This window comes from Staurois parvus, unplaced genomic scaffold, assembly GCF_062004578.1.
Source record: "Staurois parvus isolate SC_StPar_1 unplaced genomic scaffold, SC_StPar_1.0 ptg000549l, whole genome shotgun sequence".
NCBI classification, from domain to species: Eukaryota; Metazoa; Chordata; class Amphibia; order Anura; family Ranidae; genus Staurois; species Staurois parvus.
In genome coordinates, this window is record NW_028318345.1 from 11,852,812 (window position 1) to 11,878,991 (window position 26,180).

The 26,180-nt window shown below is 39.8% G+C and overlaps 1 protein-coding gene across 3 annotated transcripts in view; it reads left to right on the forward strand.

The window, feature by feature from the left end:
* The window catches only part of LOC149451104 (transducin-like enhancer protein 4), a 224,396-nt gene that overhangs the window by 104,811 nt on the left and 93,405 nt on the right, over window positions 1-26,180 (forward strand). For 2 of the 3 annotated variants that reach the window (XM_089691104.1, XM_089691106.1), the window contains 2 exons: window positions 5,375-5,579; window positions 5,704-5,720. In XM_089691104.1, the coding sequence (XP_089547230.1) occupies window positions 5,375-5,579; window positions 5,704-5,720 (222 nt within the window). The remainder of the gene's footprint in view (window positions 1-5,374; window positions 5,580-5,703; window positions 5,721-26,180) is intronic. The other variant, XM_089691105.1, reaches the window with a different exon arrangement.

Sequence of the window (26,180 nt, forward strand, 5' to 3'; positions counted from 1 at the left end):
GTGAAGAGTAATCAATGTTTTAGCAATCACAAGGACTATTTTCAAGATCATTACTCCATGCCCTTGAATAAACTGTTGCAGGCTGTTCTAACAATACTTCAAATTTACACATGATGATTGCAGATGGTGAAGATATTTGTGAAAGCTCTGTTTTTTTTATCAATGTTAGTAGTAGCCACTTCATTTCCTGATAACACACCATGGTCCATGGCTGCCAGGAAAATACTGCCATCTAGGGGCTTATTTATTAAGATCAGCACAATTATTGCTTTTTATATCACATCATCTTGCAGTACCCTTTTAGTTCCTACATGTGTCTGTTTATAGAAGTTTGCAGTACTTGATGATAAAAGTTGCTTTTTTAGCTTGATGATGATGATAGTTTGAACCTTTTTTAAACTGGTGAAGTTATAATAGACTTAAAGTTTTTTTTAGTCTACAATATGAGGAATTGCCTCTGTTGTGAACTTTAAAGATTGATTTCCCCATTCTGCCTTTCAGCTACAGAGGTAATTGAGGTTTTGTTTTAGGCCAGGTGAGGCTTAGGACGCACTGAGGTGTGTTTGGCAACGCATTCAGAAACAAAAAAAAAATGCATGTTATCTTGTTAATTAGCATGTGTGCACCCAGAACTAAGTATTTACATCATCTCAATATGCAGTAAAAGCACTTTTATGTGTATGATCTGGGCATGGTTTCACTTTAACTATTCACTACATTAGTGGTGTTTATGTATAGGTTAAAGATCAAATATGCTGATGGTTCATGGCTCTAGAGTGTCAGATGCAGTGTTCAGGATATGCTGAAACCCAGCTTCCCTAAATCTGGCAACAGACTTTAGACAGTGGGTGTCCGTGCATGCACAACTAAGTTGCACCTATGGAGGAAGGGGGAGGAGTGCTGCTGACCCAGTCTCAGCAGACGTGTTAGTGATCTGCCAGGAGAATCCATCTTGGCCATTCAACTTTTTCTTGACTCTGCTTGGCCAGAGAGCTTCAAGCTTTACAGAGGGAGCAAACAAATGTTCCTTGGTTAATCATAAATGGTCATATTGGACAAATCTTGTCTGTCTGTAGACACCTTTTAGCTGCTGAGAATATTTATGTAGTGTGTGTGTGTTTGTGTATGTTTGACGATCCAGATCCAAAATCTGCTTTCTCTAAGGATTCCTCGGAGTGCAGGATCCGTGCACCTTTTGCATTTCTGTAATCTGTAAAATCACCTCCAAAGTAACCTAAAAAGTCTAAATGTAGTTCTTTGAATAAAAGTATTACAGTCTATCTGGATATTGTGTTTCAGCCTTTTACCATGCATTTCTCAAGTCTACTGAAAGTGGCATCCATAACAGATTTAAATATAACCATATCAGCAGAAAAATATAACAGAAAAATCATTGTGTGTGTGTGTATAGTGTGTGTGTGTATATATATGTATGTGTATATATATATATATATATATATATATATATATATATATATATATATATATATATATATATATATATATATATATACACAGTCAGGTCCATAAATATTGGGACATCTACACAATTCTAACATTTTTGGCTCTATACACCACCACAATGGATTTGAAATGAAACAAACAAGATGTGCTTTAACTGCAGACTGTCAGCTTTAATGTGAGGGTATTTACATCCAAGTCAGGTGAACGGTGTAGGAATTACAACAGTTTGCATATGTGCCTCCCACTTTTTAAGGGACCAAAAGTAATGGGACAATTTGCTTCTCAGCTGTTCCATGGCCAGGTGTGTGTTATTCCCTCATTATCCCAATTACAATGAGCAGATAAAAGGTCCAGAGTTCATTTCAAGTGTGCTATTTGCATTTGGAATCTGTTGCTGTCAACTCTCAAGATGAGATCCAAAGAGCTGTCACTATCAGTGAAGCAAGCCATCATTAGGCTGAAAAAACAAAACAAACCCATCAGAGAGATAGCAAAAACATTAGGCGTAGCCAAAACAACTGTTTGGAACATTCTTATAAAAAAAGAACGCACCGGTGAGCTCAGCAACACCAAAAGACCCGGAAGACCACGGAAAACAACTGTGGCAGATGACCGAAGAATTCTTTCCCTGGTGAAGAAAACACCCTTCACAACAGTTGGCCAGATCAAGAACACTCTCCAGGAGGTAGGTGTATGTGTGTCAAAGTCAACAATCAAGAGAAGACTTCACCAGAGTGAATACAGAGGGCTCACCACAAGATGGAAACCATTGGTGAGCCTCAAAAACAGGAAGGCCAGATTAGAGTTTGCCAAACAACATCTAAAGAAGCCTTCACAGTTCTGGGACAACATCCTATGGACAGATGAGACCAAGATCAACTTGTACCAGAGTGATGGGAAGAGAAGAGTATGGAGAAGGAAAGGAACTGCTCATGATCCTAAGCATACCACCTCATCAGTGAAGCATGGTGGTGGTAGTGTCATGGCGTGGGCATGTATGGCTGCCAATGGAACTGGTTCTCTTGTATTTATTGATGATGTGACTGCTGACAAAAGCAGCCGAATGAATTGTGAAGTGTTTCGGGCAATATTATCCGCTCATATTCAGCCAAATGCTTCACAACTCATTGGACGCCGCTTCACAGCGCAGATGGACAATGACCCAAAGCAGACTGCAAAAGCAACCAAAGAGTTTTTTAAGGGAAAGAAGTGGAATGTTATGCAATGGCCAAGTCAATCACCTGACCTGAATCCGATTGAGCATGCTTTTCACTTGCTGAAGACAAAACTGAAGGGAAAATGCCCCAAGAACAAGCAGGAACTGAAGACAGTTGCAGTAGAGGCCTGGCAGAGCATCAGCAGGGATGAAACCCAGCGTCTGGTGATGTCTATGCGTTCCAGACTTCAGGCTGTAATTGACTGCAAAGGATTTGCAACCAAGTATTAAAAAATGAAAGTTTGATTTATGATTATTATTCTGTCCCATTACTTTTGGTCCCTTGACAAGTGGGAGGCACATATGAAAACTGTTGTAATTCCTACACTGTTCACCTGATTTGGATGTAAATACCCTCAAATTAAAGCTGACAGTCTGCAGTTAAATCACATCCTGTTTGCTTCATTTCAAATCTATTGTGGTGGTGTATATAGCCAAAAATGTTAGAATTGTGTCAATGTCCCAACATTTATGGACCTGACTGTGTGTGTGTATGTATGTATGTATGTATGTATGTATATATATATATATATATATATATATATATATATATTATGCATGCAGTGTGTGCAGCCTTTACTAAGGTCAAGCAATACTCTGTGTTGCCAATGCGCTGGTAAAAATGACTTTAACTTGTCAGCACAGTTACTGGTGCATGCATCACAGTCCCACTCAAATAAACCTGTCACAACACAGAGTCAGCAGCAAGAGAAGAGTACAAGGGCAGGCCTCTAGCTTTTCATTCGAGCATCACTAAACGTGCACAGAGTGCCCAATTATTTCAGCATTATTGAGCAAGCCTACAGGAGAACCCATGCCTTGCTACATTAGATTTTCTTTAGTAATTTGCTCAAGTACCACTGAGGACACTTATAGAGCTTAAAACGGTGGCTGCAACCAGTTCCCTTTCTGAGTTGTTAATTCAGGTTTTTGCTTTCAAATTAACTCTCTCTGCATGCTGTGTTAAAGGCCCAAAACTGTTCAGCATTAATTTGCTCAATATATCTATACTTTCTTTTTCATTGCTGCGTCTGCTACACACATTTTCTTTACACTACAGACTTTCAATTTGTTTTTGTTGGAAATCTCAGTCCTTTTGATATGATTTTATTTTTAATAATTCTTCCACGGCAAGACTTATTTTTTTCATCTGAAAAAAATGATGTATCTGAGAGACTTGCAGGTAAAGGGAATCTACTAGTTCTGACATGTTTCATTAATGCATGTGTCCCAAAATTATATACATCTGAATTACCTATTTGTCATACATTTAATTGTTCTCCTCTTATATAATAGAACATCTTGATAGAGTGCAGATCCTCTTTCACTGAATTCCCTGTCATGGAGTGCTGTTTGCCTGAAGTATAAAAGTATATCATGTATATTTTTTGCACTGACCTAGTTAGTGTTGCATATTGGCTCATATATACAATGTTACTGTAGCTTATCATAACAGAACAGTCCTTTTTAGCACTTTATTTCATTTTAGGGTGGTTTTGATGGCAATATTTTTTGGGAAGTTAAGGCAAATCTAGATGTTAAGGGTTGATCTAGCATCAAGAGAAGGTTAGGGTTAGTCAACATGTGCTTAGCTCATGCAGGGCCAAGCAACAGGTTCACTCCTGAGTTAGAGTTAGGGTTCAGGGTTTTTCAACATTTTTTTGTTTTTTTTAATATAACATCTATTTTTTTCTTTGTTGTAAACACTTTCATATACACTGTGCAGTGACTAGCCTCAGGTGATGCACACAAATGAAACAAATCCTGCTACATATATGTTGTACCAGTTTATTTGCAATCCTCTTTTCTATAGCTGTTGAAAGTGCAGAACATATACGGCATGTTTGAGCTTTCAGAAAAAGGGGGGTGGGTAGTTGAAGTTACGCTCTCTAGAGCTCAATGAGAGCTGATTGGAAGGGAGGGACCCCCCTTCACACTGCGCACAGGAACAGAGCTGAGGCTGTCAGTCACAGTCAGTGTGCTAGAGCTCCCTCACCTGTCACCTTTTTGACTCTTGGTGTCAGAAAAACTTGTCAGAAGATGCTCAAGCTGATAGCAGAGGAATGAGGCATGCTTCATTCATATTTCATGTCAGAGGTTTGCAACCAGTTTAAAGAAGTGACCACAAACCCTCAGTTGCATAAGGGGCTTGGAGAGGTTGAGGTGGAGACTGCCTCGTCATCAGGAGGCAGAGACAGCAGTACATTGATCTTCCCAATGAGGAGCCATGCGGGGGGGGGGGGGGAGAGTACGAATCTGACCATTGGAGTACAGGCAGGCAGTTCTCCTAATTAAAATACAAAGAAGAAAACTGACCATGGTGGTAGAATGTATGTTCTTCAATACCTAGCTTGGTCAATTTGAACTGGTAAAGCAGCGGGACTGGCAGGAAAACCAGGTATTTCACACAAAGGGAACAAGTATATACAAGTAAATGGTAGCACAGTCACATATCAGGAATATGAAATGTTAGGGTAATGTGCAGTTTAAGCCCAAGTCCTGATAAAGGGGAATTTCTTGGCCCCCAAAAAAGATTTGGGGCTTTTGAGAAAATTTGTGCTCTTCTTTTTTTTTTTTTTTTTTTTTTTTAATTTTAGGCTTAATGTCACTCAAGTTTGTGCGCTGCACTTTATTTTCTGTCATTCATTTTTCTCATACTGAGCAAGTTCAAGATCTATATTTAATTTCTCACAGCAGCAACAACTCCAAGCTCAGCATCTGTCTCATGGTCATGGACTCCCGGTGCCTCTGACACCTCATCCCTCCGGCCTGCAACCGCCTGCCATCCCACCAATCAGCAGCAGTGCAGGACTGTTGGCTCTTTCCAGTGCCCTTTCTGGACAGTCTCATCTTCCAATCAAAGATGAAAAAAAGCACCATGACAGTGATCATCAAAGAGGTCAGCAGAAGTAAAATGATAAAATTGATGTTGTAATCATTTTAAATATTGTGTTTTAACCAAGTTTTCTCTTTCTTTTTTTATTTTTTTTATTATTTTTTGTTGTTGGATGACTGCCTTGCAGACAGAGATTCCATAAAGGTAAGGCTTGTTTTAGTTTACCTATTTTGCTGTATTGTATGAGCAAAGCTAGTACAAGGAGTATTCATATAACAATGTGTTGACTGGATTATTTCTAAATTCAGGAAGAAAGATATGTTTTTGTAGTGTTTTTTTTTTTTTTTTGCTCATTTGCACTTAGCATATTTTGCAAAACCTGTTAGCCAACTGTAAAATTAGGATGTTCAATGTGTAATGTTACTTATGTATTTCAAGAATTGATCCTTGTCCTCTCCTCTTATCAAATTCCTACTTCAGAGCCAAATCAACTATGTCTGTATGAAAACACTTATTGGTTATGGGGTCTGCATGGTTCTAACAGTACCTGAAATGCAAAAACATTCAGTTTTGCAACATATCTGTGGGGCTCACTCTCCTTCACAGCACATCACTACAGGCAGCTCTGAGCCATACATTGCTTACCTAGAAACACAAATCTCTTTTTTTTAGCATCTAAGTGGCACTTTGTATATATCAGCTCAGATCTGCGTCTCAACTACATTTTAACTGCTAAAGAAACGTGAATATGGAAATTACTTGGTGTATCTGGGGTGAAAACATTAAATCTTAGATGTTGTTTAGCAAATTAGTGTGGTTGTTGATTTTTACCAAGTGGGCAACTTCCTCTTTCATAGCGGCTACGTTTCTCTCCTCCTCAGAACTGGCACTCTCCACCATCAGATAGGTGACAGGTATACATGGCTACACAGCTGGAGTGTCTTACTCCACCATAATGCATCACTTCCAACTTCACCCATAGCCAATATTGTTTAGGATGATCCTACTTATTATTCAGACAACAAAGGCTGCTGTGAAGTGTAGTTTTGAGGTGCCAGCAACACTGCACAGTGATCTAATTTTTTCTTTCTACACTGCAGCGAATGCTTGCAGACCGGAAATGGAGGAGAAAGTGGTAGATAGGGCTCTAATTATAAAGTGAGAGTAAGGGGCTTTTCGAGCTGTTCTCACTTGAATTTGTACCTGTCCTATGCAGCATATTGATGTACAGTATTTGAGCTTGTTAGGTGACTACAGGAGTTAAATTGTTCCTTTTAGCTCTCTTCCTTTCCCTTAATGTAGGCTGGTGTTGATTTTTGACTCCTGCTCCAAACCTTTCTCAGGATGTTCTGCTTAGCTTTAATCCTTGCCTTTGCTAATTAAATTTGATATAATGTGTAATCAAATTATCTTGGTCATATCAATGCAGAAGTCTAATGTCAAGAGCATCTACTGGCCTCCCAAGGTCCTGGCACTTGACTCTTAATGGGGTTTGAGTCCCTGTGCACTGCCTAGATCTAGCATTTGACTGCAATGGGACACCAAAACTGATTTAAAGGTTACATCAGTACTTGTATATGGGGTGTATATTATTATTATTATACAGTATTTATATAGCGCTAAAAGGTTTGCTCAGCGCTGTACATTATAGAATATAATGTTTGCACATGTTTTCTGGGAGGGCGGATTATCTTTAAACCTGTATTGTAAAATAATTAAAAGGAAATTGCTACCACCCATTGCAGATTTTTCAATATGCTTATAATGTTTCAGCTAAAAAGAAAAAACAGCTGAAAACGAGATAGGTGTAACCAAAGATAAGAACTCTGCAGAGTAACCAGTGTGCTGCAGTTAATTTTGTGTTGTGTTGCTATAAATGGATAGAAGCTTCCCTTTTAGTTGATGCAGATACATGTGGTGATTAAGAAATTGTGGTTTGACAGATTTTTCTGCTGTGTATTGTCTTTAAACTGTGAGTGGGGTTGTGTCAACATCCGAGGCTGCCTGCCAGCCTTACAAGGTGAAAGCGTTTGCTAATTTCCTTAAATGTTTGCAGCAATGCCCAGAGTAGCAGTTAGCTGCTTGTCCTATTGATCTGCCCATCCTTAGTGTGTCCTTGTTAAGAGGATTCTCCAGTTCTCAAATTGTCTAGTGAATCTGCCTCTGTCTGGGGTCCTTCCTTCTGTTCCCTCTTATAAAGCATCATTTATTCATGTAGGAGTTTGCTCCTTATCATTTAGCAGGTAATAAACCTGGCATAAATTTCCGTCTTTTAATTTTTGCCTCTCCTCCGCTCCTAACGTGCAAAGCACACAGTTTTGATATTCTAAATAATAAGTAATTTTTGGCCATCTGTCAAAAGGAAATTTCAATACAAATTTAAATTAATGGTGCCTGAAATTTTTTCACTGCTCCTCTAAAAGCCTCTAATGCGCAGAAAATTCCAAATCGGCTTCTTGTAATTAGTGTTGCATGTAATGAGAATATGGGCACTGTTCTGCGGGCCCCCGTGTAACATTTTGTTATGGTAGCAAAATCTTGATTTATACAAGACATCGAACAGGTTTAATTGTCGGAAGCACTTGGAATGTGTTTTCTTGACAACGTAGATTATTAAATAGGGCGGTTTTTAGAAGCGCTTGTAAAATGTAAATTTAAACTCCCTGGATGACTTGGGTAATTAAGCTGCATTGCTTATTGGCATAAAGGGTGCATTGCCTCTGAGCGAAGCAGAACTACTCACCTGTTTTTATAGCCTTGATTTCTTTCTGTGGAAATTGATTGCTTTTCAGTAATGTTGTTAATAAAGATTTTTTTTTTCCCCTGCTGTGTGGTTTGCATCTTAGCTATCGACATCTCTGCATATCTTTTGGTTTTGCTTGTGATTTCCGGAGAGTGGATGCCTAGCAGGGTCATGAGTACTTATTTGTGGCTAGAAGAGGAAGTGGTATCTTGTGCTCATGTCGACTGGTTGCAGTTGTAGACACGCTGTCACAACCTTCTACCACCTTCCCCAAGTCCCAAGCGTGATTTCCGCTTAAAGCACCATTCGCTTTTTTTTTTTTTTCTCCCCCCCCCCCCCCCCCCCCAGTTTATTTTGCAATATATTCTGGTGGGTTATCACATTTTAAGTTAGCATAACCTAGTCGTCCTTACTCAGTGATTCTTTAGTGTGTATTACAACATTCTAGTTACAGTAGTGGATACCAACTCGGATGGTGGCTAAAAGCAAAAAATTACTAAATTACTAGTGTTTTTACCGGAAGATACAACACCACAGATAGTAACAGATACTGTATATTCCAACAGCAGGCATCTGTGGGCTAAGATGCATACAGTATATTGTTACATAGTACATGATTTTGGCATTCAGCAGTGAAGAGTGGTAATTTTTTTGGGGGTATTCCTATTTAAATATTGGATTGCCTTACTTTATTCACAGAAAAAAGCAGCTCATATACAAAATGTTGGCATTGCGTGTTTTGCTGCAATTTTTGTGTATTTTGTCACCCGTCAGTCCTGGCAAAATCATACTGTGGATGGGGTGGCATTAGGAAATAATTACACTGCAAGCGTGTCGTACATGTTGCTGTGATTCTCAAATTTTCGATACGAGAAAGTGTGAACGGGAGCTTACTTATAGCATCATTACCTATGATGGACCACTGCCTAAGGCAGTACGGAGGAAGAGGAGGAAGGGATTTCAGCACCAAAGGATGCAATTTATAACAGGCATTTGACTTTTCTCAACACTTGTCTCTCCAACAGACCAAGAGAAGAGTTTTAAGACTTTGGGATCAATTCACTAAAGGATTTTGCATGCGATATGAAGGTCACTTGACCCACATTTCAGAAATATCGCATGAAATAAGTCAATTCATCAAAGTAAAAATATTAAAAGTAAGGTAAATACTGAAAGAAAAGGGATAAATTAAAGTTGATTCACTAAAGAACCCATAGATTTGTTATTTATGCCAGTAGACAGCATTTTAGCAGTGTACAAAATAACAATGGGGAGGACTCTGCACTGTCCAGTAAGTAAAAAGTACACAATGTACAGTGGATATAAAAAGTCTATACACCCCTGTTAAAATGTCAGGTTTCTGTGATGTTCTGAAATGATTTATCTTTGTCTCATTTTTTTTACGGTTTTCACCTTTAATGTAACCTATAAACTTTTTGGGTATGAGTCTATCAGCATGGCTCATCTTGACTTGGCAATATTTGCCCACTCTTCCTTGCAAAAACCCTATAAATCTGTCAGATTGCAAGGCCATCTCCTGTGCACAGCCCTCTTCAGATCACCGACAGATTTTCAGTCGGATTCAGATCTGGGCTTTTGCTGGGCCATTCCAAAACTTTAATCTTCTTCTGGTGAAGCCATTCCTTTTTTGATTTGGATGTATGCTTTGGGTTGTTGTCATGCTGAAAGATGAAGTTCCTCTTCATGTTCAGCTTTCTAGCAGAAACCTGAAGGTTTTGTACCAATATTGACTGGTGTTTAGAACTGTTCATAGTTCCCTCTATCTTGACTAAGGCCCCAGTTCCAGCTGAAGAAAAACAGCCCCAAAGCATGATGCTGCCACCACCATGCTTCACGGTGGGTATGGTGTTCTTTTGGTGATGTGCAGTGTTTTTGCGCCAAACATATCTTTTGGAATTATGGCCAAAAAGTTTAGCCTTGGTTTCATCAGATCATAACACATTTTCCCACATGCTTTTGGGAGACTTCAGATGTGTTTTTGCAAAATTTAGCCTGGCTTGGATGTTTTTCTTCAGAAGAAAAGGCTTCCATCTTGCCACTCTACCGCATAGCCCAGACATACGAAGAATACGGGAGATTATCACATGTACCACACAGCCAGTACTTGCCAGATATTCCTGCATCTCCTTTTAATGTTGCTGTAGGCCTTTTGGCAGCCTCGTAGACCAGTTTTCGTCTTGTCTTTTCATCAGTTTTGGAGGGACGTCCAGTTCTTGGTAATGTCACTGTTGCGCCATATTTTTTCTCCACTAGATGATGCCCGTCTTCACTGTTCCATGGTATAGCTGATGCCTTGGAAATTCTTTTTTTACCCTTCTCCTGACTGATACCTTTTAACAATGAGATCCCTCTGATGCTTTGGAAGCTCTTTGTGGACCATGGCTTTTGCGGACTAAGAAAAAGTCAGGAAAGACCTACTATAATAGCTGAACTTTATTTTGGGGTTTATCAGAGGCACTTTGTATGATGGCAGGTGTGTACTGACTCCTATTTAACATGATTTTAAGTCCTCCTGCACATTGGACATTTTTATAGCTGTTGCTTTTGGCTTTTGACATTTTTTATTTCTCCAGCTAGTAAACACCCCAGCATGTTATCCTAGGTGTCCATGCACACACAGACTGTAATCAACGTATTTTTTTTGGCAGGGACGTTTTTTGGCTGGAAAAAAAACCCAGGACTAGTGGGTTTCTAGAGGAGTTTTTTAGCTGTAAAAACTAACGCTGAAAAACGCGGTAAAATGGCACAAACTGTCATTTTTGGACTTTTTTTTTTTTAAAAAAATCTAATGCAAAAACACTAAAAAAAAAACTGAAAACCTCACATTTTTAAAGTGACTTTTCACAGCTAACGTTACCAGCGTTCTCAAAACACCCAGTGTGCTTGGAGCCTGAATGTGATTACTTAATTCTCAACATGACTACATCCCCAGTTATAAGAGGGTGTATGTACACACTTATGCAACCATATTATTGTTTTAGTTTTTTAGTTTTACTTCCCTCCACCTAAAAGATTTGTTTGTAGTTTAACTGAGTTGTACAGTTTATAGGTCACATTAAAGGTGGAAAAAGTTCTGAAATGATTTATCTTTGTCTAATTTTTTTACATCACAGAACACTGACATTTTAAGAGGGGTGTGTAAACTTTTTATAACTACTTTATCAGTGTAGAAATGTTCTATTAGCTCAGGAATGAAAATAAATTGTAACATTTCTCCAGAGAGATCGTTCTGTGAATGAAAGCATACTGGAATGTTTTTACCGTTTTTTTATATTTCTGCATGCATTTTATTTCTTTCTCTGGTGCAGTGTTGGCATGTGAAAAAAAATTTTGTGAAAAAACACCAAAAATTTTGAAAGCACAAACACTTAAAGCAGAAACACACTGCATCTATGCACCACAAACCAAAAATGTTATTCAATTTTAATATTCAACGCAAACACCCCCTTCCATCCATGTCTCCATACTTTATTTTGCTAAGAAATCACTTTGAAAAATACCCCCTAGCATTTCTAGCCTTCTGGGATGTATGACATAATTTGCCTTGGCCTTTAAAATGGGTTGTAGCTGAAAAAATATAAAAAATATGTTTGAAACAAATATGATATGCTTTTCTATCTATTTGTTAATGCCAGCAGCATAAGGAATAAAAATAGTCAATGTCAATTGAGAGTCAAGTTCCGCTTTAAGTGATAAATATCACAAAACATACGTTTTTAACACATTCAGTAAATAATGCATGTTTTTTAGTGTATTGACTAATTTTGAGATAAAATTCATGTGGCATTTATGTGAATTGACCCCGTTGTTGCTTATCTTGTTTTTGGCAAGTTTTGTTAGGTTGTATTGGATTTATAGTCACCATGCAATCACTAACTGCCAAATTGTTTGCTAAATTAAAAGCCTTTGAAAAAAATTTGCTTCGAAAGCCCTACACATCGACATCTTGTAACAGACATTTTTATAAACTTCTCTCCACAAATGCAAATAAATGCTCAAATGGGAAAAAGCTATAATTCATACCCTGAATATGGAGGAATGGGAAGACATGTGGGATAATGTTAACAAAATGTTCATATGTATCCTTGATAAAGAGAAGTAATAATAAAATTCATTCTCTGGTACCCCACTCCTGAACTTACACTTTACCCAGCATTACCCTTAACCTGTTGGAGATGTATTGTCTCATGTACTGTCTCCCACTATAATGTACAGCGCTGAGCTAACTTTTTGGCGCTATATAAATACTGTATAATAATCTATATATTTATGTGCATATATGTAAAACATGAGAAAAGCATGAAAATGTGAAGTAACAACATGAACATCATTTTACAGTATTGAAATGTGAAAGGCTCTTTAGAAGGGAATCTTGATTTTGAAGTTCATTTGTTGCTAACACACCCTGGAAGATTCACTAAAGTGGTGCACACAGAATCTGGTGCACCTGTGCATAGTAACCAATCAGTTTCTAACTTCAGCCTGTTCAATTAAACTTTGACAAAACCTGGAAGCTGATTGGTTACTATGCACAGCTGCACCAGGTTCTTTGTGCACTACTTTTAGTGAATCTCCCCCTTTTGTGTGTTTATCTCCACTATATTCTCTCTGAAATCAGTCTGGTTCAGAATACATAATCTATAATTGTGAGACTTCTTGTCACTCCCTGTAGACTCCGTAAAAGGAAAGGTATTATTTAGTGAAGTAGAGCCACATTAGAGGTTCCTCTGGGAAGCATCTTGTGTGCTACGGTTATAAGCAAGAGCTTGGGTTTGTTTGCGTTTTAACCTATTGTTTGCTTTTGGAAGAAGTTCAGTGATAATTTGGGTTGAACAAATTCCCAGTTTAGGCTTTGATGCTTAGTTATTTGTTTAATTTTTTTTTTCTTTCCTTACCGATACTGTGGGTAATTACAAAAAAGTAATCAGAATTGGGAGATCTTCTTGTGGGTTTCATGTTTTTTGTTTTTTTTGTTTTGTAATTTTTTAATGCAATAATTGAGCTCTGCTGTATAAATGACATTCCACTGGATGCTTTCTGATTATTTGAACAGTTGATAAATACCTTCCAAGACATGTCGGATTTCAGACCATTGTCATAAATCATGTAACAAAATGACACACTTTGTTTAGTTACTGTGTATAAAAGGGGGAAAAAATCCCAAATGGAAAACTTTGGGAGTGTGGTAGACATTGTTTTATTTTGCATAACAATCTACTTTTGTATTAATTTCTGATTGCACAATACAAATACAACATAGCTGATCTCTTGCGATCCTAAAGCTGGGTACACACAGACCAAAAATCAGCTGAAAGTCGGCCAAAAACGGTCTGTTTGGCAGGAACTGGATGAGTTTTGGTCCATGTACACCTCCTCGTGCACCAGAAGCTGGTCTCTAAAACTGGCTTCTGTCAAACGGGCATGCTGCAAAACTAGATATTGTATGTACTCTCCAGCACCTCAGGAAATGCACAGCCAAAAGGGAAGCCAAGGGAACCAGGACAGCGACAACCAAAGGAAATGCTTCAGGGGTGCAGCGCTCCTCAGACGGGGAGACCAGGCACTAGATAGAGAATAAACAGGAGGCTTGCACACACCTAGTGCATTATCCAAGGTTTATTGAAAGGTATGAAAAGTAAAAATATACAGACGAAGCAAGTATCTAAAAAGCATTTGCATAATGACGATGGCCACAACGGCAAGCAAGGTGTTCCACTGTCAGTTGCCTCACCAGCAAGGCTCCCATCATCCATCTACTACACATCTGCACCAGAGACTGGTCCGTAGCTCTCAGGAAAGGGATTCGTCCCCAAAACACGTCAGCCATTTGACCGCACTGACAGTTGGAACACCTTGCTTGCCATTGTGGCCATCGTCCTTATACAAATGCTTTTTAGATACTTGCTTCGTCTGTGAGTATGTTTTTACTTTTCATACCTTTCAATAAACCTTGAATAATGCACTAGGTGTGTGCGCCACCTGTTTATTCTCATGCTGCAAAACCAGCATCCGAGCCATTAGCTGCCAGCACTGAGCAGTGTGTTCTGGCGGAGAAGCAGTCCCCCTGTTGGAACGCAATAGCTCAGTAGGAAGATCACCACACTGACATTTGTTAGTATTGCAATCTGTATGTTGTTTGTTTTTTTCCTGTTCAGTCCACTGGGTTAAACGAAATAAAAAAAAAAACTTGCTGTGTGTACCCAGCAAAGAAGCCTGTGTCCCATTGGAGAGATTTACCTTCACTTCCTGTCCCATAGCCAAAACAGGAAGTGAGAGGAAATCCTTGTAAATTAAAGTAAAGAACTGGTGTCTCCATTGGAAGATATCACCTCTATTACTTTTCTGGGAACAACCCAAAATTTGGGATTTTCATTTACTTTCACTTTTAATGATAATGGTAAACAGGAAAAATGGAGAGGGTGAATCTCATTAACGGGGGGGGGGGGGCGGGGCGGGGCATAGACAGAAGTAAAAACCTAACAGGTGTTCTAATCCCTCTCCACTCCACACTAAAGTTTTGCCTTTAGTTCTACTTAATAGTATTTTCCTCTGCCATAATTATCACTTGACCGTTCTGAACTTTGCATGGTGCAATGATGATCATCATCATCTAATCTCTATTGGTACCTCACAGCAAAACTGTTAGGGCAGAACTGTAGCTACTGTCATTGCTGACTTGTTTTTAAAACATTTTAGGCTGTTATCCTAATCCTAGCTTTCCTACCCAGTGCATCTTGGGCCTCAAACAAGTATGAAGGATGGTAGTTTATACGTTTTGGACTTCAGACTACATGCTTGTTTAGGATAGAATGATTTGCAGTGGTAGTTCCTATACTTCTATCACCACAGGTTCACTTTATGTAAAGGAAGGGTGTGGTTGCCAGCCAAAAAGCTGAACTGAAGGTAACTATATTAAAAGTGTAGTTCCAATTTTGTAGCCAAATGGGATAACACCTGCTTTTAGATTTGTTTTCATTCGCCTAGTAGAACATTTATTATTTTTTTAATTTTAGTATTTCTTCACTCACCGGCCACTTTATTAGGTACACCTGTTCAATTGCTTGGTAACACAAATTGCTAATCAGTCAGTCACATGGCAGCAACTCAATGCATTTAGGTATGTAGACGTGAAGGTGACTTGTTGAAGTTCAAACTGAGCATCAAGATGGGGAAGAAAGGGGACTTAAGTGACTTTGAACATGGCATGGATGTTGGTGCCAGATGGGCTGGTCTGAGTATTTAAAAAAACTGCTGATCTACTGGGATTTTCATGCACAACCACATCTAGGGTTTACAGAGAATGGTCCGAAAAAGAGAAAATGTCCAGAAAGCGGCAGTTGTGTGGATGAAAATGCTTTGTTGATGTCAGAGGTCAGAAGAGAATGGGCAGACTGATTGCTGCAACATTCAGAGGGTAGGGTCAGAATTTGGTGTAAACATGAAAGCATGGATCCATCCTGCCTTTGTATCAGTGGTTCAGGCTGGTGATGGTGGTGTAATGGTGTGGGTTTTTTTTTTCTTGGCACTAGCAAGGTGTAACAAATTAAGTGGCCGGTGAATTTATGTATGCAGTGTTATTGGGAAAACACAAAAAAATATAGTGGGGTTCTCAAATGTGAAAGTGTAAGTTCATCTTTTCAAAATAAAGGGTTAATGAACACTGTACACCCTCCCCATCCCCCTAGTCCATTGGTCCCTGCTGTACTTGCCTTTGTCGATGATGAGCTATCAATGCTCAAGAATGTGAAATCCCTATTCTTCTCTCTTCTTTCTGCAGCACTTCTGGGACAGGTCAGAATAATGGCTCCAGCACAGAACTTGACACTGATCTGTTTCAGAAGCCTTACAGAAATGAGAGAAGAGTCAGGATTTCATATCCCGCATACAGTAAAGAGGTGTAGCTAATATCCACAGCACCCATGTGGGACTTAAAGTAAAGTCCACTAACTCACTGAAATGCAGTGTAGATCAAGTGTCTAGATAAACTGTATACAAAAGAGAACTTGAAAACAGCGATACGTAACCAGATCCAAGTAGTTTGACTTGGTTAATTTATTGAAAAATATGCAATAAAATGAATTAGAAAAGCTAAAGAGCATAAGCTAAAATTGCAAAAGACCTCCACCCAACACCAACAGTGGCAATGACAATGTTTCATTGCCCCCAGCTTGCTACACCAGGTGCGTGGGCACTGTCAGCTTGTCACTCATGAAGGTTGACAGCTCATTACCCACGGAAGCAAGTACCTCTGGTTTTTTTTCTGATAAAAGGTGCAATATTGTTTTGAAAAAGAGGAAAAACACCCCTTTTAGTCCAACATAATTTAATTTTGTTTTTAAATACTTCCAAGTGACACTTTGTATTATTCCTCTTCTCTTTTTCCCCAGCATCTGCATAAAAAGTTATTTAGAGAGGTGAAGGGTGAGATAAAGGAGCTGGGCCAGCACAGAGTAATTAGACACTCCCAGTAGAGGTGAGAGCTAGGATATGCAAGCAGGGAAGGGTCTGCAAGGAAATTGATTCTTCCTGAAGTAGTCTCGCTTTAACTAATTCAAAGGTATATTGCAAGTTTATAAGAAGGAAGAAACACTGCAAGCATAAGTAAGCATTTTAAATGCTTGATTTTTACATGCAATTTTTTAAGCTGTATCTTTTAAGTGTTACTAAGCCCACAACAGTAAAATCTGTCTGTATATGCAGTAAAGCATGCTTGTTATACGCACTGTGGACCCTAAGGGGCTAATCCTCCGCATTGTGTAAAAAAGGATGTTTGATCCTGTCTTCTCTGATCCTCTCCTTCTTCTACTGTCCCTTATCCATCTGCTGATGGCACAAAGCCTTTGGGGGAATGCTCAGTTTGGTGTGTATTGCTAGAGGTTTTTTTTGTTTTTTTGTTTTTTTTTTTCTTGGGAGAGTGCATGTGATCAGCACACGGCCAATCAGCATTGTCCAGGCAGGGAGTCAGAGATTATGCAGTCTCATAGGACATGTATTCATACAATTTGTGGAGAGCACAAAACCACATCTTCGTTCTTGGTCACGTGAGCATGCCTGTGCTACAAATGGTCATTGTACCTTGCAGTACAGCCGTGTCTGTATGAAAAAACATGGAACTGAATTAGTTGGCTGTTTAGATTTGAGCCTTAAAATGCATAAAGGGAGCACAAAGTATAAACTCCTTTTAAATGTTGAACCCCTGACCCCCTGTAATCCATTATCATGTTTTTTTTCCCATTATCTTGTGAAGCAAAGTATACTCTTTAAATACTGCTATCCTGGTCACTCCCCAGCCCTTTTCCGGGTGCAGAAACCACTAATCCACCCCTTGCAAATGTACCCATGCCAGTTGGTCCCTTTGCACTTGATCTAAAGAGGACCCTGCTGCTGGACAGCCAAAAGGAAATGTCTACATCACACAAGCAGTGATGTAGATATCCATAGATGGACCCCACCTCCTTATGAATAAAGAATGGAAGGGAAGACTCGGGACTGGAGCCTTGTTTGACTCTTGATTTAATTAAGCAAAAACTGCATTTAGATGGGACTTTTTTTAACTGCTGGCAATCAGATGGGAGTAGAAGGGCTAAGAGGGCATTCTTGTTTTGCCCAGAGTTAGGCTTTTAGAAAAGTTGTGACTGCAGTGCACCAAGGGCCAGGCCTGTTTACCCAAATCTCCTACTTAGCTGCTGAAACTTGCAGATCAGTAACTGACTTGCTGCATACTAGTTTCAGGTCAGCCGTTCAATGAGTAATAGTATAATGATGGCCATGTCAGGACCTGTAGAGGGAAATTGGTAGTTCTATGTTGGCTTTTTATCTGGAATTTTTTTTCTCATTGATGAGTTACATCTCAGGTAATTTGCACATGAGAGATGATTGCTTTTAAACATTTGAACAAAAAGACCTAATCCTACGCATTAAACCCTAATTTACCCATTTGAGCCCGATTTTACATTAATTGTAATATATCCATTTATGAGTCATTTACTTTAAAGCACGTTCATGTTCCCTCCCGTGTGATTGATATTAGTCATGATTTTCACTCTATGGGTGAAATAAAAGTTTCAAATCTATTGGTAAAAAAAAATGAAATGGCCTGTTGAAAACCACAGATAGCTTGGTGCTTTTCCTCTGCTGTCCTCATTTGAATAGCTAGGTAAATTTCAGACTTGGTTATGCAAAGTATTCCACTGTTTGAAGTGGTGTGTTTTTTTTATGGAAAGAACACACAAGCTAAGTACAAGGGGGAGAGCTAGACTTTTCTGTTTGAACAGCGCTAACCACATTGATCCAAAGCCGAGGCTTGCTCAGTCAAGTCTAACCAGAAACCATTCATAAGGAACACTTTTTGCAGATCACTTAATTGATTTAGATATACTGCAAACTTTGTTTGTATTACAATCTGAAAAGTTCTCTCCCCCCTCCTTCTCCTAACTCAAAGCTGTTCGGCTTACTGAATAGCAAAATAAAATTGGAAATGTTAATGTGTGGCAGGCAACTGGGAGAGAATGAAGTCACCATGGCAACAAAGCTACTTTCTTGATGCTTTGCTAAGATATAGCTGAACTGGAAGCAGATGTCTGATCTGAGTATTTTGCCTCCTTCAATGTAAACAAATAACTTGTAGGCAGGTGTTAGAAATAATATGGAAATCCTATTAAGAGGCACTGGGTTCCTGTCAGCCAGGAAGCCCCAACCACAAAGGGAACTGTTGTCTGAATGAGCAGCAAGTCATTTCTCATTAGTGCTCTATCTTTTCCCAGGAAATGGCTGCCTCTCTCTGTGTGTTCATTCTCCCGCAGTCTGAATGGAAGACGTTATTCATTCTGCTGTCATTTCCCCCACCTCCATTCTTCAGTGTCTTTAAAAAAAAAAGCCTTTAAGGATCAAAACGTATTTAAGAAAAAAGTTTGTGCTTTTTTATTTTAAACATCTGATTTCCATTTGGTGTACTGTTACAGGAAAAATGTAACAATGGATTTACTCAAAGGATAAGAGCAATTTTAGAACAGAGCTCCTCTAAAAAAAAAAAAAAAAAAAAAAAAAGTGTAATACCCTCCTGTATGCTCCAGCCTGCCTATGACTCTGCAGTAATTCTCCATAATTTCTCATATCGTGCATGTGTGTTGCCTCCCTGCTGTAAAGTACAATGGGCTCCTACCTCCCTGTGGATCTTCAGTTAGTTGGGCAGTTCATTATGCACAACACAGCTCCTAAAATGGTGAATTGTTGGCCCAGAAGGAGTGAAATATGACTGATCTGATGTCTGATGATATAATCAAGACTAGGCCAAGGGAAAGGCAGAGGAGGTGCAGTCTTGAGCGCTTCAATAAGAGTATAGCACAAGAAGGACAGAACCAGCAATCCTGTGCTGCTAAAGTAGTTCTCGTGGGGCAAATGCCTTTTCACCTTTTGGTGTTGAGGCACCTGTCCTGACACTGGTCATAATAGTGTGAAGGTTAACCTCTCTGAAATGCCATCTGCATGAAGATGCACCCTCGGTTGTAGAAGTTGTAATTGTGCATCAGGATAGGTCATTGAGTAATTTATCTCTCAGGCCCTTGAGTGCAGAGTATTTTCACTTTAGCCCACAGCCTATCCCCCCAATCTTGGCACCTTTTTCAGTTTTTCCCTCATTATCCCTCTCATGCTGTTGCACAAAACCTTGCATCCCTGCCCATTTCTTTTGGATTCCCCATATCCTGGGCCTCCCCTTGCCCATGTTTAAGTGGGGATATACAGTTGCAAGAAAAAGTATGTGAACCCCTTGGGATTACGTGGAGTTTTGCATGAATTGGGCATAAAATGTGCTCTGAACGTCATCTAAGTCACAACAATAGAAGAACACAGTCTGCTGAACATAATACTACACAAACATTAGATGTTGCCATGGTTTAATTGCACATAACATGTAAACATTCACAGTGCAGGGAGGAAAAAGTATGTGAGGCCCTAGCGTAATGACTTCTCCCAGAGCTAATTGGAGCCAGGAGTGAGCCAACCTTGACTCCAATCAGTGTGATGATATTGGATGTGTTGCTGACAGCTGTCCTGCCCTTAAAAAACACACACCTGTTTTGGGTTTACTGGTTTCAAGAAGCACTGTCTGATGTGAACCATGCCTCGCAGAAAAGAGCTCTCAGAAGCCCTACGATCAAGAATTGTTGACTTGCATGAAGCTGGAAAGGGTTACAAAGGTATTTCCAAAAGCCTTGATGTTCATGTGTCCACGGTAAGACAGACTGTCTACAAATGGAGAAAGTTTAGCACTGTTGCTACTCTCCCTAGGCTTGGTCGTCCTGTAAAAATGACTGCAAGAGCACAGCGCAGAATGCTGCATGAGGTAAAGAAGAATCCCAGAGTGTCAGCTAAAGACCTACAGAAATCTCTGGCACATGCTAACATTTTTGTTGACACATCTACAATAAGGAAAACATTAAACAAGAATGGAGTGCATGGGAGGACACCACGGAGGAAGCCATTGCTGTCCAAAAAGAATATTGCAGCACGTTTGAAGTTTGCAAAAGAGCACCTGGATGTTCCACAGCACTACTGGCAAAATATACTGTGGACAGATGAAACCGAGATTGAGTTGTTTGGGAAGAACACACAACACTATGTGTGGAGAAAAAAAAGGCACAGCACACCAACATCAAAACCTCATCCCCACTGTAAAACATGGCGGAGGGAGCATCATGGTTTGGGGCTGCTTTGCTGCCTCAGGACCTGGACAGATTGTTGTCATTGATGGGAAAATGAATTCCAGAGTTTATCAAGACATTTTGCAGGAAAACGTACGACCATCTGTCCGCCAACTGAAGCTCCGCAGAGGATGGGTGATGCAACAGGACAATGACCCAAAGCATACAAGTAATTCAACAAAACAATGGCTGCAACAGCACAGAATACACCTTCTGGAGTGGCCCAGTCAGAGTCCTGACCTCAACCCGATTGAAATGCTGTGGCGTGACCTTAAGAGAGCGATTCATACCAGACATCCCAAGAATATTGCTACACTGAAACCGTTTTGTGAAGAGGAGTGGTCCAAAATTACTCCAGATCGTTGTGCAGGTCTAATCTGCAACTACAGGAAAAGTTTGGTTGAGGTTATTGCTGCCAAAGGAGGGTCAACCAGTTAAGTCCAAAGGTTCACATACTTTTTCCTCCCTGCACTGTGAATGTTTACATGTTATGTGCAATTAAACCATGGCAACATCTAATGTTTGTGTAGTATTATGTTCAGCAGACTGTTCTTCTATTGTTGTGACTTTGATGACGTTCAGAGCACATTTTATGCCCAATTCATGCAAAACTCCACGTAATCCCAAGGGGTTCACATACTTTTTGTTGCAACTGTAGGTGTTGGAGTTGCTCCCTATCAGGACATTTTGTTCCATTCTCAGAAGGATCCCCTGCACTTTGGTTCTGTGCAACCCTTCATGGTACATGGTGACCTTCAGCATTTCTCCTTCTAGTGCAAAGGGCCAGTTTATTGTTCTTTAGACTTTAGGGACTGTGGCCAGCAAGAGTGTAAATTTGTCTGGCACCAGTGGAAGTAAACATCACCAAATTTGCTATTAGGTGGAGGAATAGTGCCCTATAATAGGTATCATTGAGAGGAATAATGCAGCATTGTTGTTGTTGTCAATGAGAGAATTGTCCTATTATTGTGACGAGTGTTGCTAGAATAGTGTCTTGTATCAGTGGGAGGATACATGGGGCTGAATAAGGCAAGCAAAAGGGTTGGATCTGGCCCCCGGGTCACAGTTTGGAGACCACTGTTCTAAAGGGACTTTTTGACCTGCAAGATGAGCTGAGACCAGCTTTTCCTGTTCCTGCCAAAACTATGACCTGTCCCTTTAACATATGTCAGAGAAGTTTATCATGTTCCAAACCATTGGATCTTTGTTTCATGCTAGTGCCTTTTTATGGCACCCCCATTGTGGGATGCCTAGAAAACTTCCTTTAAAGAGTCCGTTTTTAGCACTCTTACATTCAGAATTCTTCTGAAGAACTGAAAACTTGTAAGGTTTGGCAGGATTGAGCCTCAGAGGTGTCTGGTGCAGGTAGTTACAGTGAAGGAAATGTGTATTTGATCCCCTGCTGATTTTGAATGTTTGCCCACTCACAAAGAAATGATCAGTCTAAAAATCGAATGGTAGGTATATTGTAACACTGAGAGACAGAATAGTAAAAAAAATTCAGAAGAAATGCATGTCTAACAAAGAGATCTGTTGATCTCTGTTGTGGTAGTTAGGTGGTTGTTCTGGCTAGCTTTGGTGGGTTGTTGGTTCTCCTCCTCCCTCCAGATGGTGCAGGCACAGTGTTGTTCAGGTGGATACATTCTGCTGGCAGTGATCTCCTTGTCCTACGCTTCATCCTCTGTGATCTTTCCTTGGCTATAGGCAGTTTACCCAGTTTTTGTGGTTTGTTTTTTTTTTTGCTCTGCCTTTTGGTACGCTTTAGTGAGACTTTACTCAGCAGAGGACACTAGCAAAAACTGAGGTGTGCTGGATAAAGGAGGGGCTGTATGGAGTCTTGCATCTTCCTTTTGGATGGTACTATAACTACAGCATCTGAATTCCTGTGTCCCTCAATAAACTCCATGATAGATTTCATAGTAAGTGTGCAAATCCTATTTTTCTCATATTGCTTTAATTTTTATTCACTCCACTGTGTCCAAGACATTTCTACTGAGAAGTTCTAATAATTCCCTTCAGAGCTGTCCCTTCTCTATTACGGGAGCAAAAGTTCAATTACTGTCATTAATTTTCATTTTGATATCTTGCACAGAATTTTGAGCATGGAGGATGGTCTAACATTGCGACTGCGTACATCAAAATAAAACTGTTTTGTCTATCATTTTACAAACTTGGATCTTTTTTTTTTTCTTCTTTCTTGCAAGCATATCTTGTACTAAAGGGTTAACTATTCACAATCACAAGACATGGATAGCAAAAGCGTCAACATTGTAATTCAGTGCTTCTCTGCCTATGGCCCCTGAGACTTACTTTATAAAGCTAATAATGCTCTCGCTGGTGGTCTCCTGTTACCCTGGCAACAGACCATAGGGCACAAGGTATGTGAAATGCATGAACATCTGTGATTTTTTTTTTTTTTTTTTTTTTCTCTCCCTCAAACATTTTTATTTCTTGGCACTGATTGGGCCACTCTGGCTTGTGCCTGTGACATTGCGTGAGCAGGGATAAACTGAAGAGCTCCCCAGGGCCCTGCCCTAAGTGGTTGGCAGAATAGAAAGTGAAGTGAGATTTATCCAGGCAGCGCTTTCAGTGGTTGAGGGATTTGGCCTGACATTACTCTCGGTGGGATGTTACTAGCTCACATCTGATACACAAGGATATGAATAAAAAATGATCTGGTAAATCTAGGAATGATTGGGTTTATTGGTGTGCCGCAGAATAAATGATCTAGGGGGAAAATAGAAGCAATTGCATGCAAGTCCCATGTAATTTTATGGTCATTAGTTAGGCTTCTTTGGCTCCCATTGGATATCTTTAGATGTGCTAAGCTATCTGAAGTGTATCACTCATTATGGAAACAGGCGTGTCTGACACATGCATGAGGATCTCTTATTACAAACTTGAAGATGCTGCTTTGGATAGTATAAATGACGCAATCATGGCACAGCATAAGAAAATCTGCAAAACTATACTATCCGAGGGGATTTCTTTTTAACTTGGCACTTCTTAGACCAGTGCATGGACTACTGCATCCGCAGTACCTTTTTAGGTCCAGGTTTGCATCTGAACCACCGCCTACACTACCGCTTGCATGAAAACTAGCATTGCTCCTATAGATCAGGATGCACAGCAGTTCTGGGTGCACAAGAGTTTTAACTCCTCACTAAATTCCTCACCCACATAACTCCCATCACACCCAGATTAACCTGTGCTAATCTGCAAACTGTAAATTGACCTTTAAATACAATCTTTAAGCTCAACCCAACCCCTTGGCCTTTTTTTTTTTTTTTTATTTCCCTGGACACCTTGCTTCAGAAGAGGAAAAAGCAGCATTATAAACGCACTAAGGCACATCAAGCACTTGGGTAATAATTCTGGCCACTGAAATGAATAAATGTTAATGCGTCTAGCGTTTTAAGCACATGTAGGTATGTCAAGCGTTTTTTACGCTGAAACGTTGCTCTCTTGGTTGCGTTGGCCCTGTGTGGCTTTTTTTCCCCCTCCTACCTCTAATCACCTCTTTGTGCATGGGCTCATAGGTCAACATAGAGGGGCACCCTTAAAAGTGGGGTTTTTGACATCCAGTGTGCATAATGGAAAAGAAGGGTTTTATAGTAAAACACCAGTAGGGCCTCTTTTGTCATTGCTGTTTGCTTTTTAAATTTTTTTTAAATTAATTTTCTTAACTTAATTGTAACTTTTTTTTTTATTGATAAAAAGCCCTTATTAGATGGCATTGGGCACGTGAAGGGTACTTTTTATGGAGAGGTAGTCTGTTAGACTCCTTTATGTCTCCTCTGCCTTCTGCTCAGCTACATCTGGCTTCACATACAGCAGAGGAGATTGAGAAATGGATGTCCCCGTTCTCCTCCCGCTCACCATCCTGACTTAATTATCTGGGGTCCCAAGAATAGTGTGGAGAGCCAAAGAACCCCAGACAGGAAGGCCTGCTAGTAATGTGAAGTGATCAGATGACCTATGGCCGGCAGAACAAAACATATACAAGCTCACAGCCACTACTGCAGCCATAAGCTTGTTTTAAACTCTTCGGCCTCTGGATGTGCTACACACGACCAAAGAGCTGAAGTAGTTAAAACCCAAGATTATTGTGTGTGTGTGTGCATGCGTGTGTGTGTGTGTGTGTGTGTGTATATATATATATATATATATATATATATATATATATATATATATATGTATATATACAGTCATGGCCGAAATTGTTGGCACCCTTGATATTTCTCCAGGAAATCATGTATTTCTCACGAAACGTATTGCATTAACACATGTTTTGCTATACACATGTTTATTCCCTTTGTGTGTATTGGGACAAAACAAAAAAAGGGAGGAAAGAAAGCAAATTCGACATAATGTCACACAAACCTCCAAAAATGGGCTGGACAAAAGTATTGGCACCCTTTCACAACTGCGGATAAATAAGAATGTTACAAGCATGTGATGCTCCTGTAAACTCACCTGGGGCAAGTAACAGGTGTGGGCAATATAGAAATCACACCTGAAAGCAGATAAAAAGGAGAGACGTTCACTTAACCTTTGCATTGTGTGTCTGTCTGTGCCACACTAAGCATGGACAACAGAAAGAGGAGACGAGAACTGTCTGAGGACCTGAGAACCAAAATTGTGGCAAAATATCAACAATCTCAAGGTTACAAGTCCATCTCCAGAGAACTAGATTTGCCTTTGTCCACAGTGCGCAACATTATCAAGAAGTTTGCAACCCATGGCACTGTAGCTAATCTCCCTGGTCGTGGACGGATGAGGAAAATTGATGAAAGATTGCAACGCAGAATAGTCCGGATGGTGGATAAGCAGCCCCAAACATGTTCCAAAGACATTCAAGCTGTCCTGCAGGCTCAGGGAGCATCAGTGTCAGCGCGAACTATCCGTCGACATTTAAATGAAATGAAACGCTATGGCAGGAGACCCAGGAGGACCCCACTGCTGACACAGAGACATAAAAAAGCAAGACTACAGTTTGCCAAAATGTACTTGAGTAAGCCAAAAGCCTTCTGGGAAAACGTCTTGTGGACAGATGAGACCAAGATTGAGCTTTTCGGTAAAGCACATCATTCTACTGTTTACCGAAAACGGAATGAGGCCTACAAAGAACAAAACACAGTACCTACGGTAAAATATGGTGGAGGTTCAATGATGTTTTGGGGTTGTTTTGCTGCCTCT